This window comes from Strix aluco, chromosome 7, assembly GCF_031877795.1.
Source record: "Strix aluco isolate bStrAlu1 chromosome 7, bStrAlu1.hap1, whole genome shotgun sequence".
NCBI classification, from domain to species: domain Eukaryota; kingdom Metazoa; phylum Chordata; class Aves; order Strigiformes; family Strigidae; genus Strix; species Strix aluco.
The window spans coordinates 5,674,245-5,692,084 of record NC_133937.1 but is presented as its reverse complement, the minus strand read 5'-3'; the positions used below and the strand labels follow the sequence as shown (position 1 = coordinate 5,692,084).

Sequence of the window (17,840 nt, the reverse complement as noted above, 5' to 3'; positions counted from 1 at the left end):
TAAGTAATGTCTACGCTGAAAAAGGACATTGGACTTCCCCCACACCCCCCTCTTCTAGGTAGTAACTGTGCTGGAATTGTGAAACTTTGCTATAGCTTTTCCTGCATCACTAAGGATAGCTGTCTTCTGGTCAGTCTTATGTTCACAGGCAGCTGCTACACGTCCTTCTAGATTTTGTAGGCAGTGCATCTGTGCAGCCATCAGCCCCTTTAATCACAAACCTACCCTGATGACCAGCCATTCCTTGCATCTGGGAAACAAATTCAAACCTATGAAAGGAAATGAATACTGGATTTTTAGGTTCACATCTTCTAAACTGAACAATGATTTGGGTATTTTAGCTCACCTGGACTCAACTTCAAATTCATTAAAGTTATCTGATCTTCAGAGATAACCTGTCCTTTCTAAAAATCAAGCCACTTCAGCCTGGTTTAGCTTCCATATTAAAAAAATCTGAAAAACTTTTAAAAATTTGGGTTTGTGTTTTAGCTTTCACTTGATTTTGCAGCATGGTCAAAATGAGACACTCCTGTAAATTGGAGAATAGTAACTAGTCTTATTCGGTAACTACATGACCATGAAGAGAAACATAAATGCATTTCCCTACTTTAGCTGTTTACCTATTTGTCTTTCATTCTCTGTAGATCACCCAAAGATTAACGAATTCATTCTGAGCCAAATAGTTTTCCTAAGTAAATTTTCAGCCACACAGTGAATTCATTGATTTTTCCCATTTTTGCATTACTGCACACAAAAACACTAAAAGCTTAAAAAACCTCACCAAAAATAGCAACACATTCCTTACAGGCACTTGAGATAATATTCCTGCAAAATCCATTATTTCAGTATTCCAGCAGTGCTTCAAGCTCCAGTTTGAATGCGTTTAAGTCAGTGGACATTTAGTCACATTTGCAGTGCTGATTGTCCAACAAACTAAAATCTCACCCCCATTCTATTTGGAAATTTCTAAGTGACGAAGAAGAATAGTTTATAAATAATACAGAAGTATATCCTTTAGAAATGAATACTGAGTATACAATGTATGCGAGTGAATTTATTCAGCATATACACCAACATGCTTTCAGTGTGCTAGAGGGTTCATGGCTCTAAACTGTGTGTCAGAGCACCATTTCGTCTTCAGCATATCACTGCACAGGCTATAAACTTTCAAAGCGAGAAAGCTGGCAAACAATTAACACTAATATGGTGTCTCACGTAGTTTGGATAGTAGTATTCTGAACACTTTGAGCTAATATGCCTTAGAATCACCCATTTGGTCCCCATGGAGCCACCCCATGGAATATAATTTTGGAGAGGTTTACACTAATTTCTCAGATTAGAATTCACCACCACCTAAATTCTATGCAATGAGATACTATATAAATGCCAAGACCACAAAACCCACTATCTTACTGCATACGATTATATAAAAAATGGAGTATGTTTACTATTACCCTAGGCCATTTATGTATTCTTTCCTGAAATGCCAGGCTTAATTGTTTTATGATATCTGCTAGCAAAGGAAATGTGCAGTGGCAAGTCACTTATACCATATATTCAAAAAAGAGCAACTCTGTCAAACATACCTCCACAAGCCTGCTGGTATGTTCCCGAAATATAGCAGCATATTCCTTTATTTCTTTATCTCTTCCATTTTTAGCAGCTTCAATGAGAACTAGAAGTGGAACAGTGGTATCTAAGAAGGAGTCTGAGATGTGATCTATAATGGCTTTACGGAGCTGCAAAAGAAAGCATTACGTTAATATCTGCTAATTGGACTATTTATTAAAATCTACTGTAATTATTGTCCATTAGTATTTTATAACATAAACACATACACAGTCTATTCTTCCATTACGTGCAGGATTCTGTGTCTGAAACCTACAGCAGGTGCAATTTATCTATTACACAGAAAACTCTATTTAATTTTAGGGACAATTTTAATACACCACTAGTTAAATATGCATGTTTGTATGTGTGTGTGTGAGTACAGATACATAAAATACTTAAACATGTACTAGTTCTGTTGAAATCAAGGGAGCCAAACAAATATTCATGTTCTTCAATGAATAGAATAGACTACTTAACTGATTCCACACATGAAAAGTTACGGTTAGACCAGTCCTAGTCTCTCTTGAAGTTCAGATGCCAAGGGAGAATGCTATTTCATTTTACAAAAAAAAATTAATTTAATTATGTTTGTACTCACAAAATAGTCTACATCATGTTTTCATAATTGTAAATTTACCCAAATATTTTCTACCTTGTTGTAAAACCTAACAATACAGTTTAGATAGCAAAATGGTAGACTTCATGGTAATTATATCAATGAGATTTCTGATTATGCCACCTGATAATAGATTAATAGAACAAGAAGAACTATAAATGAGTCTGAAGTTCAATTTTCTCTATTTAAATTAATTGTTCTTGACCTTCTTAAATTATTAAAGAAGTGTAATATTCTGCTACAAATTACCTCTCTTATATTGGGTTTCATGTAAGCTTATAACTGATCATTGGGACATTACTTCATTTTCCATGTTATAAACCTACACATGGCAATTGTTCATTTTAATCATAGAACACTACAAGAAATTGTAACAATGCATGTAATGCAACTAAATTATCAAGTTCATTGACTTTTCTACTGCAAAAGAAAAAAATTTCCAATGTATATAAAAGATATTGATTGGAACAGAATAGAACACAAAAGGCTTTTAAGGTCTTACATGCCGACAGGCTTGTTGCCAAAGGACGTGTTTTCACTTAGCATTTTGCTCCAATGTATCTATGTGAAAATTTGGTAAAAGTAAAGACTCCTACAACTAGAAAAATGCAAAAACCCACAATCTTTTTGATGCTGCTGTCCTTACAGGTAGGGCAGTGAACATGCACAGCAGAAATAATAGTAGAGAAAGCTGTTTATTATCAAGACAAAATTTGGATATGAATTCCACCACTAGGCTTTTGGATAGCCTCACCATCTAAAAGACAGCTTTCACTGATTCACCAGGCACATGTGGACAGAAAATCTTCCAAAAAAATACAGGTAAGTTTACCTTTGGAATTTTTTTTTGTCTTCTAACTTCCTGTAGATTATTGCATTAGGATATACTATCTGGATACTTTGTATGTTCTCAAAAGCAATTTACAAAGACAAAGGCTATGGGATTCCAATACAGAATTGGATTTTGACTATCATGTTCACATTCTCAGTTTTATTCAGGATGGAATTTAAAAAAACTAAAGAGATAATAAAAAGCTTCTCTACCAGGAACAAAATACATTGAATCTCGGGTCCTGCCAAGTTACTTGTTAAAATTTCTGTGTTGGAAAAGTCCAGCTGAAGAAAACAGACATACTTGCCTCCCTAAAATGAAGTATGTGAATGTGACTTTGAGGAATCACAGTTTAAACATTAAGATTTCAATTTACAATAAGCAACAAAAAGCTGTGGAACCATATCCATGGCCCATGATTTATTATCTCCAGGAGAAATATTTTTGGGTTCTGTATAGTCCAGGTTGTAGGAGTTTCACAGCCTTAATGTATTATTTGAGGACCAGTGACTGCAATGACCTTAGTCACATTTGTGGTGAGCTTGAGGCATCCAATTTTCAAACCAGAAGCCTAATTTTCTGTCTCATCATATAATTCTTTGCTGTAGCTTTTTACTGGTTCCTTTGGTTTAATTAACCTTTCACATATAAATTATCATTATTATTTTGTTTAAAAAATCCTCTATCCTGCAATTCAACAGTGAAACACATCTTTTTCCAAAAAAAAAAAAAAAAAAAAAAAAGATAATGCCTTGTTTTTTTGTCTTTGCTGAATACAAACACATTTGAAATTATGCTCCTGTTTCACCTATGTGAAGGAATACATGAAGCTGAGATTTTTAAAAGATGGCTTGTGTAGCATTAAAGAAAGAAGAAATACAGTGTAGAACAAAGAAAGGAAAAAGACAAAGAGGAATATCTGAAGCAGTATCTATTTCTCTTCATTCTAATCATAACAATCATTTTTTCTATTACTCAGTAAGTCTGTTCTGACTCTGGTCACCTCCAGAGCAAAATGCTAAAAGTTAAGTAGACATATAGGGAGACATATAAACAGACAAAAGAGCAGCACCAGTAACGTTATCAGGCAATACTAGATAATTAAAATTTTCATCATATTTTTAAGTGAAAGAGACACCATCAGAAAGGGAAAGCAGAGGGAGGATGATGTCTGACAAATCGTTTTATTTTTAAGTTGCAAGGTTTTATTCTTACCCTGCGAGCAGACTGTTACAGAAGTGGAAGCATGGAGAGTTTTTGTTTTGATATCAAAGTGCATTAAAAAATAACATAGAAACATGTTGTTTACAAGACATGGTGCATAAGGTTGTGAAAAACAAACAGTGGAGGGTAGAGTAGAAAATTGCAGAAGCTGTTTACAACACTATTAAACATCAGTATCCTGATGAGTACAAAAACCTGTGTTTGCCTCTATTTGCCTATTGCCTCACAAGGCTGCAACTGGCAAAAGTCCTGGAAGAACTGAAGATTAATTATTGAGGGATCTCTTTTTCCTGTTCCAAAAGGATGCCAAGAAGGCAATCTCCTTTGTGTTCAGAAAAAAGCTATCCATGGTGAAGAAGCAACATAGAAATATAAGAATATCATTGGGAATAACATTTATTAAAAACAAACAAAACTGCTGAACAACCGTAGGAGAAACATTTGTGCAGTCGTTTCCCAGCGTACTGTGAATGAACTGGGAGGTAAGAACTGAGCATGGTAATTTCTCAGAATTAGAAATTAGAATGAATAGGCAATTCCTTCCTAAATATTCATACAGCTCTACTAGGCAGGGAAGCAGTGATCTAGGTAAAACTGCACACACAAAAATTACATGCACATCTCTGGCACAATACAAGTAAAAATCAAAATAGAATAGTTTAAAATCCCCACAAGCACTGGCCATGCTCCTGAGATGAATACAAATTATTTCACTTGGAAAGCCAGAGGTTTTTACAACTTCCAGAATACACTGGTTTTGGGACAGTTCCTTTTGCCTTCAAGTTTTGTCAGATACAAGCCTTCCTTCACTTTACTTACTGTGGTTGACAAAGATGCTCCATAGGGGCTCACTCATGGCATAACCCACAATCAGGTGGTGACTGTGCCAGCATTTGTATGATGGTTTTGTTTATTGTGCACTACATTGAAGAGGTTTAAACAAATACAACTTCATAAGGTTTCATATTCAACCCCAATTTTGCAGAGGCAATCCCAGTAATTGACTGAAAGCAGAGTATATTGTGCACCCCCATAGCCCCGAATCCACTACAAGTGCCTAATGTAATGCCAGCTATGGCACACAGTATTGTTCAAAAAAAATTTTAAGTATTATAAAAGCTTTAAGAGTAGACCTAATACCAATTTTCATGTTTCGAGTAAAAGTCCTGGGAGACGGAATAATGAATGTTCATAAGCGAAAGCAAGTAAGACTCCGCTGCAATATCTGCAGGCACAGAACTCACAATTCCATATTTCCCAGATCAGGAATCAGACATGCAGTTAGCACTCTTCCTAAAACAACTTTTATGCAATTCACATGTATGAACACAGAATTGGAGGAAGTAAATTAAATATTTCTTATAAATACCTTCCAGTGGAAAATGTCAAGCCATAGAGTTACTCTGGTTAAAGAAAACTACTTGTTCTAGACTGACTATAAATTGAGCATGATTACATTCAGCCTGAACATTTTATAAAGGCTTATAGAAACACACACATTGACTTAGTTAACAAATTTTAAACACTGTAACAGAGTCAGTAAACTGTTACAAGCTAGAGTTAATTAACTCATGAAAGTGTAGGACACAATAGGAGTTCCTAAACACACTGAGCTTGTGATACAAGTTGTCGGATGTCTGAACTGAACATATTTTTGATGGAATGTGAGCAGAAATTGGCTAGTTAGTTGTAAACACTATATTTATATTATATTCATCTCATCTTTCAAGGCTTCTCCTGGCTGATTATGAGAGACAGGAAGGAATTTATTTGTCATCGTGAAGCATAGGCTGGCTTGTAAGACTGTACACAAAGTTGGGAGGGATATTCTTCCACCAGGGAGTTGACAAATAGCCACAGCTAGAGACAGGCTGAAAGCAGTGTGTGCTCGTGTTCTGCGTAGCCATAAATTTTCATATGGTTGGTTGGGGCAGGCTGGCTGAAAGAACGACTGGCTTTCTAGCTCTCTCTTCTAAACTGGCATGTTATATACTTTAAACATAATTTGCAATTTTTCTCAAAGATGTTCCTTGCAGAGAAAGGATGTAAACAGCTGATGTCTACTGCTCACCTTCTGCAGTACACTGAAGTGGATTTTAGTCCATGTCTTACATTAGTTTTAGGATACTGGGACACAAAATGGGTGGGTGGACTGTGGACCACATATTCCAAGGACCCTTCTCTGTTGTATGAGTTCTCACAACTGTAAAGAACTAGACACAGTGGCCCAGTGGTCCCTTCAAGGTTCCAACAACTCATATTAATTCAAGCTTATTTAAAATAAAACAAATCTTGATTTCCAAAGTACATTACCGATATATTTCTATAGCAAATACATATTGAGACATGTACACATCCAGGGTTTTGTCTATGTACATACATATATTCAGCAGTATAATTTGGCAGATTTTTTTTGTTCAATGTTTTGAAAATTTGTATGTATATATACTGTGGAATAGTGTAACTATCTTCAGTATTTTTTTAATATAGAAGGAATCTTTATTTTCAAAATGCAGTGCTACAAAGACTGAAAATAGCAATTTGGAAAAGTGTCCTTCAAGCCTCCTTTTTCTACCTTTTCAGTTCCCCAGGTTGCTTACCTGTCTGCGGAGGTCTCTTGTCTTCTTGCACATACTATCTATTGCAACATTCAAGGCATTACTTCTCTCTTTCTTGTCAGTCTGTAATAAATATGACAGAAAACACAACAGTGGTTATTTGTGATCTCTTAGCAAGCATGTTCTTTGTGTCCTCAGTTCATCAGAGCATTTGGTAAATCATACATGCTTAAGGATTTTTTTGAATTTTAATATGTTTCAGGAGCCAGTACCACAATATTCACAGAATGCCAATTTCTGATGTTAAGCATAATCTGCTTAACATAATCTGCTGAAACAAAACATATGATTTATTAGTATACAGGAACAAAATTAAACACTTTCTATCTTCTGAATTGCTGTAATACTCTTTTTATAGTCCAGGGTTACTTATGGAACAACATTAATATAATTATTGGTGCCAATCCATTATCACCATATTCACATGAAAAATTATGTTACCTCTCTACAAGTAATTTATAAATTCAGATGCCCACAATGCAGTTCGGTAGTGCTTTAGTCTGCAGCATTCATTATTTTACTCCTGTAAAACAGAATGGCTGAGTTTAAAAATGTCCAAGATGTTGCAATGCAAACACTGTCAATAAAAATGGACAATTTCTTCATTTAACAGCACATTCATTCTCAGCATCAACAGAAGATTGAGCTCTTGAGATGTTGGAGAGGCCTTAAGAAAATCGGTTGTATACTTTACAAACACTCTTAACTTTTTGTTTCTATCTATAAGCAAAGTGCTTATATCATTATTAGCTATTTGAAGTATAGTTAACACTTTTATCATACTGCCCAGCAGTTTTTCTATAAAATATTACCGTAGTAGTTCTGTATCTACTAGCTGTTTCAAATAATCTTTTTTTCATGTTAGTACATAAGCTATATGAAAATCCAGGATGTCTGATGAACTTTGTTTCTCTAAAGCAGTCATTCGTTACTCACTACCTTTGACTGCCCTGGTCCAAAGGAAAAAAACCCACAAACAGTGAAAGTGTCTTTACTCAAGTCTTAAGTCAGTACACATTACATTTCCAGGGAAAGGACCAGATTCTCACACATGTTAAAAAAAAAGGCATTGTATACTGACCATAATATATGGGCTTCAGTTATAGTACACTAGGAAGTCTATGTTATGAACATGACTGTCTCATTTTGTAAATCATACTAAAATAAATACTAGTAAAAATAAATGTAGTATTATCTTGGTAGGCACCTAGGTATCTAACCTTGTTATATACAATATATCATACTTCAGTCAGTTATTTCCTTGCTAAAAAAAAAAAAAAATAATCTGTGAACAGAGCAATATGCTTAATATTAAATCAAAGACTAGAGATGATCAGGAGAGAACTTTTATATTAAAAGTGAATCTGTAAAGCAATAGACACCTTGAAATAATTAGTACATTCTCTGTCAACTGAAATGAACAATCACTTTAAAAAATTGAGCTTATATATTCAGGGTGACTTCGAACTTTTCCTACTACTTTCCATTTCTGAAATTGCTTACAGTCTTCGCAGGGAACAGATGATCAAACACAGGTCTGAACTTCACCTTGAAACCTTCAAGGAATCCCTAAAGGTAGATACTAACCTTCTATTTCATAGTAATGTGACCATTTCTCATACCAATGCTTGCATAGGAACTGAAGTAAATAATGACTCTTCTAGTATGTTTTGCAAGCTATTGTCAGCCTTGACAACAAAATTGATCCTTTCTAAACTGCTAAGTAAACAGGACCAGTAAAAGCATTGTGGATACAATTCAGTTTATGCCTATGCATTTTCAGATGACAAAGATGCAGTTCCACACTGGCACATCCTTTAAAAGCCTTATATTTAGGAACCTATTTTTCAAAGACGACAGAATCCACGTAAAATATTGGGATTTTTTTAAAGTTCTCCAGTAAGCTGTAACATATAATATTAATAATACAACTGGCTCTAAGCAAACCTAGATCTTTGAGGCAGCTAATATGAAATAATCTCACTCGGGGAGTGGAATAAAAATATTGAACAGTGAACAAGGCAAAAAATACTTTATTTGCAAATTCTTAACATAATTGTCAATAGTCAACGTCAAGAAAGCAAACCTAACTATAATTGAAGTTATTTTTCACCTTGTGTTTTCCCCAAGAACTAAATACACTGTAAAATGTAGCTTCAGACGGCAGAATGTGGACAGGTCCAGAATGTGGGTAACCTCAGAGCTGCAGACTCTCTTCCTTAAAGAAATTTAAAACTCAAAAAACTACATTACTGTTTGGATAAATCCTTCTTGTAAATATTTAAGTATTTCAAAATTGTATATATTCTGTTAAAGTCAGTTCACCTGACTACAAAGTCTACTGTGGGAGTAGTCTTAAACATCGAAGGTCTCGTGCTGTGTTGTCCAGCCTCTGTAAGCTATTGTCCGTTGGTCCCAAGTACCTTCGAATGCTGAGTTACTCCTTTAAGTTAAGTTTATATTCCTCTGCAGACTCCCATCTCAAATATGTTTGTGACAATAACAGCTCAAGATCCTCACTAGATGATTAGACTTTTTAATAACTGAAAAATACTAATTTAATATTTTAAAAGTGTATATTAAAACGATGGCATAGTGAAACTAAACATGATCTGCACATCTCTACACTCCCTATCTTCACACATATAGCTAACATGTCTGTATTTGCAATACTCTGCATCTGCTTGTCAATTAACATTCTTCTCATGACTGCTGTACTTAAAAACAAACAAGTCTATCCTGAAATAGTTCATTCTTGTACAGGGTGACTGGATTAAGAAAAGGGCTAGGAAAATTATGCACATTATTCTAGGCTCTGGATTTCAAAAATCATGCAGTTGAGCTCACTCCTTTCTCTCTGTTTTCCTGCACTCAGCTACAGTTTTATTCTGTAAAACATATGTAATAATGGCTATATGTCTCCCTTGTGAAGATACTACAAGCAATATCCATCTCCTATTTCAATGCATTTTTAACATATGAAACATTTCACAAGCATTAAGTCACACCATTATTAATACTCCGCTAAGTGAAAACAAGTATTTTTAATTAACACTGCATAGCCTGAAGATAGATGCTGAGTATCACCAATAATACAGGCCTATTTCACACACTGGCAAACCACATTAGTTGAATGACTCAAAACCACATGTGCAGAAAACCTTTTCTGTCAGATTTTCATTTAAAACAGTGCATATCTAAGGGCAGATTCTCAGCTGAAACAAATCACCATATCTCCACTGGTTTTAATGGAGTTCATTTTTATCAGCAGGGGATCATGACCTTCATAGAATCACAGAATCATTCAGGTTGGAAAAGACCCTTGGATCATCAAGTCCAACCATCAGCCCTACTCTACAAAGTTCTACAGATCCTTCTGCACTCCAAGGTATACAGATGCAAACAAATATGTTTGCATTAGCTACCCAACCTTGCAGGACTTAGGAACATGTCTCCAGTGGAGTCTTTGGTAGGCACACTCCCAAAGTACTACAAATTTTTACCTAATAGTTGCACTGTCTCTCCTATCTGAAAACTAATCAGTAGATTATAAAGACGATTTGGGCAAAACTACTTAAGAGATCATCTAAACTCTCCAAATACTGAGGCTAATAGAAAAGGGCTAAATTTATAAAAAATTATATAAAAAGAATATATAACAGGATACAATCAGCCACAGGTATTAAAAGAGTAAATACTATTAGTATTATGTGAATCAAAGAACACCCCACCCCCCTGCTTTAGCTATAATCAAGAGCTCAGTTACAACACAAAATTGAAGTGCTCTCATTAGCAGGATTAAAATAAACAAGATCTGGCCAAGTGAAATGGAGTCTGTTTATTTGGGTACGTAGTGGTGATAAAGTATTCACAAGGTTTTACTTAAATCTTCAAGGCTGCACTCCTTGAGGTCCCCTTATAGTCATCAGAGAAAGTAATTACTTTTGCATCACCTCCAAAGGTCCTGAGCCTCTACTCACCATAGAGGGTGGTGAGAGACACCTAGTTTGGTAAGTTGAAGTTTTGTCTTGTGAACAGTCCCCCAAAATACATTCGAAAACCCACAAACTTTTGAAAGTAAATTGTAACAGGCCTTCATGAAGCACACTGGATATTTTGGACATATCCACCTGAAACTGGTATCAATATTTCAAATATAAAGTCATTGTTTTTCAAAAGTAGCCCTACATGTTCAAGAACACATCTGTAGACTCTAGCTTTTCAACATAGTGGAGTAAAAGGGAGCAATATTAATTTATTACGTCCATGGTGAGATCAGATGTCTTTTGAATTCCATAATACATAACATCTAGAGTCTTAGTTATAAACTTAAAAACTATTTTACTTTAGTCTTAAAGGATTCCTTCAAATATTTGTATGGCAACAAAACAGTCAGGAGATTCTATCCATGCCAGTATGCAGGGCCTCGAGATACAACAGCTGAATTAGAATCTAGACTGCAAACAGCAGAAGTGGTCAGGATCTATCTGTGTTCCCTGTGCAGGAAAAGTGATGTTGGAGTAGTGAATAAAATGCAGAGCTTGAGCCTCACTGAATTTTTAAGAATGGTCCTCCTCAGCCAAGTAAAGGAATAAATATATGCAGGTACTGGGCAGTATAAGGTTGTAAACAGGCTACATCAATATAAGCCTAGTTATATCACACACGTCTGTGTGTGCCATTGACTGCAGAAACTACAAAGCAGTAAGTAATTTATCTTGATAGGCATCCTGGCCTTTTTTCCTTAAACACCACTATAAATAGTTATTTGTAAACACACAAAACAGGCTTAAGATTCAGAGCATTCCTGATATTTGAGGGTACTCAGATATAAGTTCATGTTGCATTCCTGGGCTTACATATTGGTTTAAAATAACAGAAGTTTAAACAAAGCAATAATACTTCATTGGAATGCTTAAAACTACATACATGATTAAAAAAAAAACTACATACATGATTAAAAAAACCCTTTATAATCTTAATCCATATTGTACTCAAAGGCTCTCCTGAAAATAGATTTCCATACTTAAAGGCCTATAGTAGCTGTACCATGACTCTGTGATAAACATCTTTTGATTTAGTTCAATGTATCCTAGGACAATTTTATTTTTAAAAAGACTAGCACATTTATTGAAATCAGTTCTCTATGGAAATATTAAAAAAAATGTCAAGCTAAAAGGTAAACACTAATCAATACTATGATTAGTTAATAAATGTCAGAGCTCTAATTAAATGACTGATCATTTCAGGCTATGTGTTGATTGACAGTAATCCTATATTCAATAATTATAGGGTAGGGTACATTCTACCTTAATTAAAAAAAACAAAACCTCACCCAACCTAAATAAGATACACGAGGTCACGGTCCCTATAGAGATACCAGTCCCTATAGAGTCTGTTGTTATAACTTAGTTTTAAACATTCACCATTTAACACTTTTTGGTATATGGTGCTTATAAATGTTTCCTCTTTTGAATTATAAAGTCATTTTGAATTCTAGACAAAATTGTGAGAGCGATGAAAAAAAAAAAAAGTTGTATAAAAAGCAATTTCACAATTTTTATCACTGTTGAAACAATGCTGCTATTGCTTGGGAAAATTCCATGCATGGATTTGTTGTACAGACACAAAAATAAGAAATTATTTTAATTTTTTTTTTACATACTCAGCTCATAGAAATCCTGATCTTTCAAATCCTGTTGTGTAATTTAACAAAGTAAAGACAACGGCAAGCATCTGTCTCAAAACAAACCCCAAACCATAAGCCTTCATAAGGGAAGATCCAGTTCAATCCTGTTGCAGTCTTCATTTATATTAAAACATATCAACTAATAGAGAAGGGCCAAGAGGTTTGTCAACTTGATTACAGTCATTTGCTTCTGCCAAAATTAGTTAACATAGTGCTTCAGCCATCAATAAGTAAATAAAACTAATTTCGCTGTTTACATTCTTTGCTGGGAGAAGGCAAGCGACTTGTCACCTTTTAGGTCACACAGAGAGTGAAGAAATCCAAGAGGAGTGCTTCACTATGAAACACCTGTGGGAAGTGCCAAGTCTGGGGCAGCCACACCACAAGAATGATAACAGGGCCCCAGAAACATCCTGATGATGGGAACAGCATAATACAGCATGGAAGGCCCAGAACAACAGTGTTTCAATAAACTCTGTCTTTTTCACAGTTCTTGCCAAAGTGAGGCCTCGGGACAGCTATTTCCGTATGGATAACCTCCCTCTCTCTGACGTCTCATGAGGAACAAGTAACTAGAACCACATAATCTAAACCTTTCTCCAGCCAGTGGGTCTTACTCTAGTCAATCTGCTTGCCATCAGGCTCCTGGGTGAACCTCCTCCCTGACCCTTGCTCCCTGCACAGCCCCTGCTAGCTGCAGAACCTGCACTGCACCAGAAACTGCTCTGGCATTAGGCCCCCCAGAGACCCTGTTTTTCTTGGGGCAACATAGGCATACTATTACCAGAACATGAAAATCAAGCCTCAAGTGTCTTGTTATCAAACAAGATGCTCTTTGTACCCAAATGCATCTGGCTTCCTTGTTCAATCCAATATAAAGAAAAGATCTCTCAAGTAAGCTTTCTTTCTTACTGCCTTCTTGTCCCAATCCTACAGTTCCCAGCACAGTAGGAACAAAACCTGTTGTAACCAAAAGGCAAAATCAAAGAAATTTAAATGCTCTTAAGAATCTCTTCGTACTTGTACCAACTTGTATATCACTAGGCCTTAGGAATATTTGACCCTTACATGCAGAATTAATGGAAACAATATTTTACCCTCCAAATTTTTAACTTGCTCCTCAAAGTACAACTTCCAAGTAACAAAACAAGATCTCTTGTTGAAGGTCATATGCATAGTTAAATAAACCAAAACTATGATCTTATCCAAAGCTAAAGACGTCAATGGACAAGTTTGTGTCAGATTCGAACACAAAAGGAAGCCAGCTGTTTACAATTCTAGTTTTCAAGTATGTCTCATTCTTTTAACAAACTTTTTAAAAGAGCTCATGTTCTCCATCCTGGAAATAGATAGGAATAGCTTTTTGAGTGCAGATAACCTCATTGAAACAATCAGACTATTTAGATGCATGAACAATTATGTGCACATATTTCCTTTTTTTTTTTTCCCCCCCCCAAAAATCTTTAAGGTTTCACAGCAATGCCACCTTATTAACTACTGCCTGAGAGATCTCTTAAATGAACATTTTAGAAGTTATTCAAGGAATCCTCTGACAAGACAGTAAAGGCAGAACTTGACATTTCCGACATTTTAAAGAAAAAAAAATTCCTTTGAAAAGGCAAAAGCTCCCAACCCTTTTCATACAGCATTTCAAAGCATATTTTTACTGTATATCAGAAGCCTACAAAAGAAAATTAATTTACAAGTATATTTATTACTTTTCTTTGTTAATATAGGAAGCACAAAGAATGATTAACTCATGAGTATTTTAAGTCAAAAATCACTATTTTTACACAGTAACACAGATTCCCTACTCTAATAAACCAAGACTAGTGCACTTTTTTTAAAGACATCTGACTCAAGAAAACCTATTTCTGTGAAAAAATAGTAAGTATTTTTAAAAAGGGGGGGGGGGGGTAAAAGCCAAGGGAAAAGAAAAACAAAAACAACAACAAAAAAAACAACCAAGAGGGGCATGGAAAATCATATGCAACTGAGCAAATAAGGAATCTTTCATGTGGAACTGTTTCTCATTATAGATTTTTTTTTCCTCAACAGCTTCAATATGAGATTGTCATTTTTTTCCTCTTCAAGCCATCACAGACAGCTCCCTATGGATCTAATGCTGTGAGATGTGAAGTACCTCATAAGAAATGAATTACCTCAACCTCTATCAATACCAATTGGAGTACCGAGGGCTCTCCTCACTGTGTGAATTACCCTTTCTCAATCAATATGCAGGAAAAGTCTTGAATTTAAAGCCTCTCAGTATAACTCTCTTTTAGCATTCAATTACATCTAATTCATAATACTGCAAAACAAATTTAACTCTAAATGAGCATGCATGAAACAGCCTTAAAAAAAAACAACAACAATTTTTAGAATGAATAATCCTTTAATTAAAAAAAAAAAAAAAAAAGCAGAAATTTTCAGATCCTAATTAATCCTAAACTGTCAGAAAGAATTATGTTGCTGGAATATGCATAATATTGCATGTTCTAATCTACTCTGTGAAACATTAGTTTCAAGCAACTGAAGTTGGGGTGGGTAGCCAGGGTATCTCAAAGGAGAGAGCAGGACCCGTGGTTTCTGGTAAGAGAATAAGAATCTTAAATTCTCTTGAAAGTGACTATGAGCAAGCCAAAGAAGGGAAGGAGGAATCTATGTTGTTTTCAATTTTGACTGTTTCTTTCTGATATATAAGGCAAATATCTCATTATATCAGTTTTTCTCTTACTTTTTCACACTGGCAATATTAGAAAAATTCAGCATGATTCCAAGCTGATCCTAAAAAAAAAAAAAACCACCATGTTTTTCTATTACTTATTTGGGGAAAAAAGTCACATGAAGTGAATGTGTCATAACTGGTCTGTTGCAAAGCAAATATGATGATCACTTCTAATGTAAAATCAAAAGCCATGGGTATTTCATATTTGAAATATGACAGTCTTTACACTTGATAGAGAAATCATAAAGGCCAGTGGTACTTTATTTTGGTTTGTATTTCAACTTCAGAAGTACTGGAAAAATCACAGGGAATAAAAATAGTTAAATTTCTTTTAATCAGATGTTACTGTCATTCAGTGATGATGCAGGAAGGCAAACATAACTAGAAATAGAGCAATATCCATACTATCGAACTGACAACAAGAACCATACTTAAGGTTAATTTGCTTTTTACTAAGAAGCAATTTTCTAAGTTCCTAGTAGACAAGTTTTTAATTGAATATCCATCTACCATTCACCAAAGTGTTCCAGCAGTTTTATAGAAGGAAAATAGGAAATTAGTTGGAGAAAAACTCATCCTACAGCAGCAGCATAAGACTTTCCTATGATGAACTATCATATAAATTGCTTGGAGATTATATGTTGTTATGAGAAGGAGGAAGGGGATAGAGGGTGAAGAAAATTCAAAATAAAATATAGTAGAGTTTCTGAGACAGTCCTTCTCATCCAGATTGTTTAAAGGTCTTAGCTGTACTCTAAATCAAAATGTGATGGTCTTAAACAGAAGTCGTAAACAGGGAAAAATGTCCAGCACTAAGCTACTCGAATTCTTCCATACCTAGGGATAGACTGAGTTAATACAACTTCTAAAGTGGTATTTCTGCAGCAAAGCAAAGGCACATCCTGCATTTTTCAAGACAACAAAAACAATCTTACTGTGGTTTTAGATGGGGTATTTTAATGCACTATGTACTACATAAATAGATTCCAACAGACTTAAGAGAAGTGTAACAGCATTCAAATATGTCAGCATCATATATATAAAATACATACAAACCTTTTTTTAAATATATAGAGTGATTACAGATATATTTCTGGAAAAAAAAAATAACCAACAACTTTTTCAGGTCCTCATAGCCACTCCATACTATCCAATAGCATCACACTTTCTCCTTATATTCCCATTATATCAAAGAGTAACATGAAGAGATAAGGAAGGTAGAACAGTAGAACTAAGAAGGTAATTTCTTTTTTTCCTTTATGAAGTTTGCTGTGTTGACATATTTATTGTTCTGAGATAATCCCTATGATCCTATTCATGATCAGTTATGGAACAGACATGCCATGATATTTCTTTTACTGGAAAACCAGCATGCTCTTGTATCGCCATGGATGGGTAATGAAGATTGATTTCCCTGATTCCTTTGATCTGAGATTTCAGCTATGCACATGTCCATAAACAAAGGAAATTCCACTTGTAATTATTCTAAAAAAGCATTTAGTTTCACTCACACATAACTCATACTCTACAACATTTCTGCGGAATGATTTGAAGGAAGCCGTTTGAGACAAACATGGGTGGAAACATGACAGAGCTTGGTTTACAGACAGAAACTTTATGAAAATAGCTACTTGTCAAAGACTTCAGCTCTAAACCAGGCAAAGTTTGGTCATTTCAGCTAACATGCACATTATGGATTTGGTTTTGTTCATAACCATACTTCAAATAGAAGTTAAAGGATGAAACCCCAAACAGACAAAAACTGTTAATTCCATTTAATTATGTTTTACATGTATTAGTTAATCCCTTTCTAATCCAGAGCAATTAATTTAACACCATACTGTGATGCAATATGTGAATCTAGGAGACTAGAAGTCACTTAATGTGCAATGAATGAAAATCCAGCTTTTAGGGAGAAGACTAAGGCAAGTGGTTTAAAAATTTAGCTCTCAAATTTACAAATACTTCAGCTAAACACTCATCAGCATCCTGTACATATAATGAATCCAGATTGTATGAATTCCTTTATACATGTCTTGTCTATACAGAGGACTACAAGATAAGAAGTAGCAACATAAGAAGTTTTGGGGATTGTCAGAGCAAATAATAGCTGATGCAATCACTTCACCAGGTGAATTCTGTACTATCAGTCACTCCCGAATAAAACATACCATTATTTATAGCAACACAATGAAATTACTCAAAGATGTTATTCTCAGAAGCTCATGACTAAATGTTTTTCATACTCAAATGTTATTTTAAAAAATCACTATTGTTAACTAGAGAAAATCTATTCTACTTCAGATAGTTTCTGCTGTTAGCACTTATGGGGGAAAGAACATGAAAGAGATTGATAAAAGAGCACTTGAATGATCCTTTTACGCTGACGACTGCCAGGAAAGAGGACATTGCATAGCCATTTATTTAGCAGATTGATTTGGAGAGTGAGAAACCGGAGCATTACTGCGCCTGTTGGATTATATTCTCAGTACAGGTTTAAAGATCCTGTGTTTCTATGCTAC

The 17,840-nt window shown here is 34.9% G+C and overlaps 1 protein-coding gene across 4 annotated transcripts in view; it reads right to left on the bottom strand.

The window, feature by feature from the left end:
- Positions 1–17,840, bottom strand: part of CTNNA3 (catenin alpha 3) — a 545,392-nt gene that overhangs the window by 228,169 nt on the left and 299,383 nt on the right. For all 4 annotated transcript variants that reach the window (XM_074830309.1, XM_074830310.1, XM_074830313.1 and 1 more), the window contains 2 exons: positions 6,884–6,964; positions 1,587–1,739 (listed from right to left, as the gene is read on the bottom strand). In XM_074830309.1, coding sequence (XP_074686410.1) covers positions 1,587–1,739; positions 6,884–6,964 — 234 coding nt within the window. The remainder of the gene's footprint in view (positions 1–1,586; positions 1,740–6,883; positions 6,965–17,840) is intronic.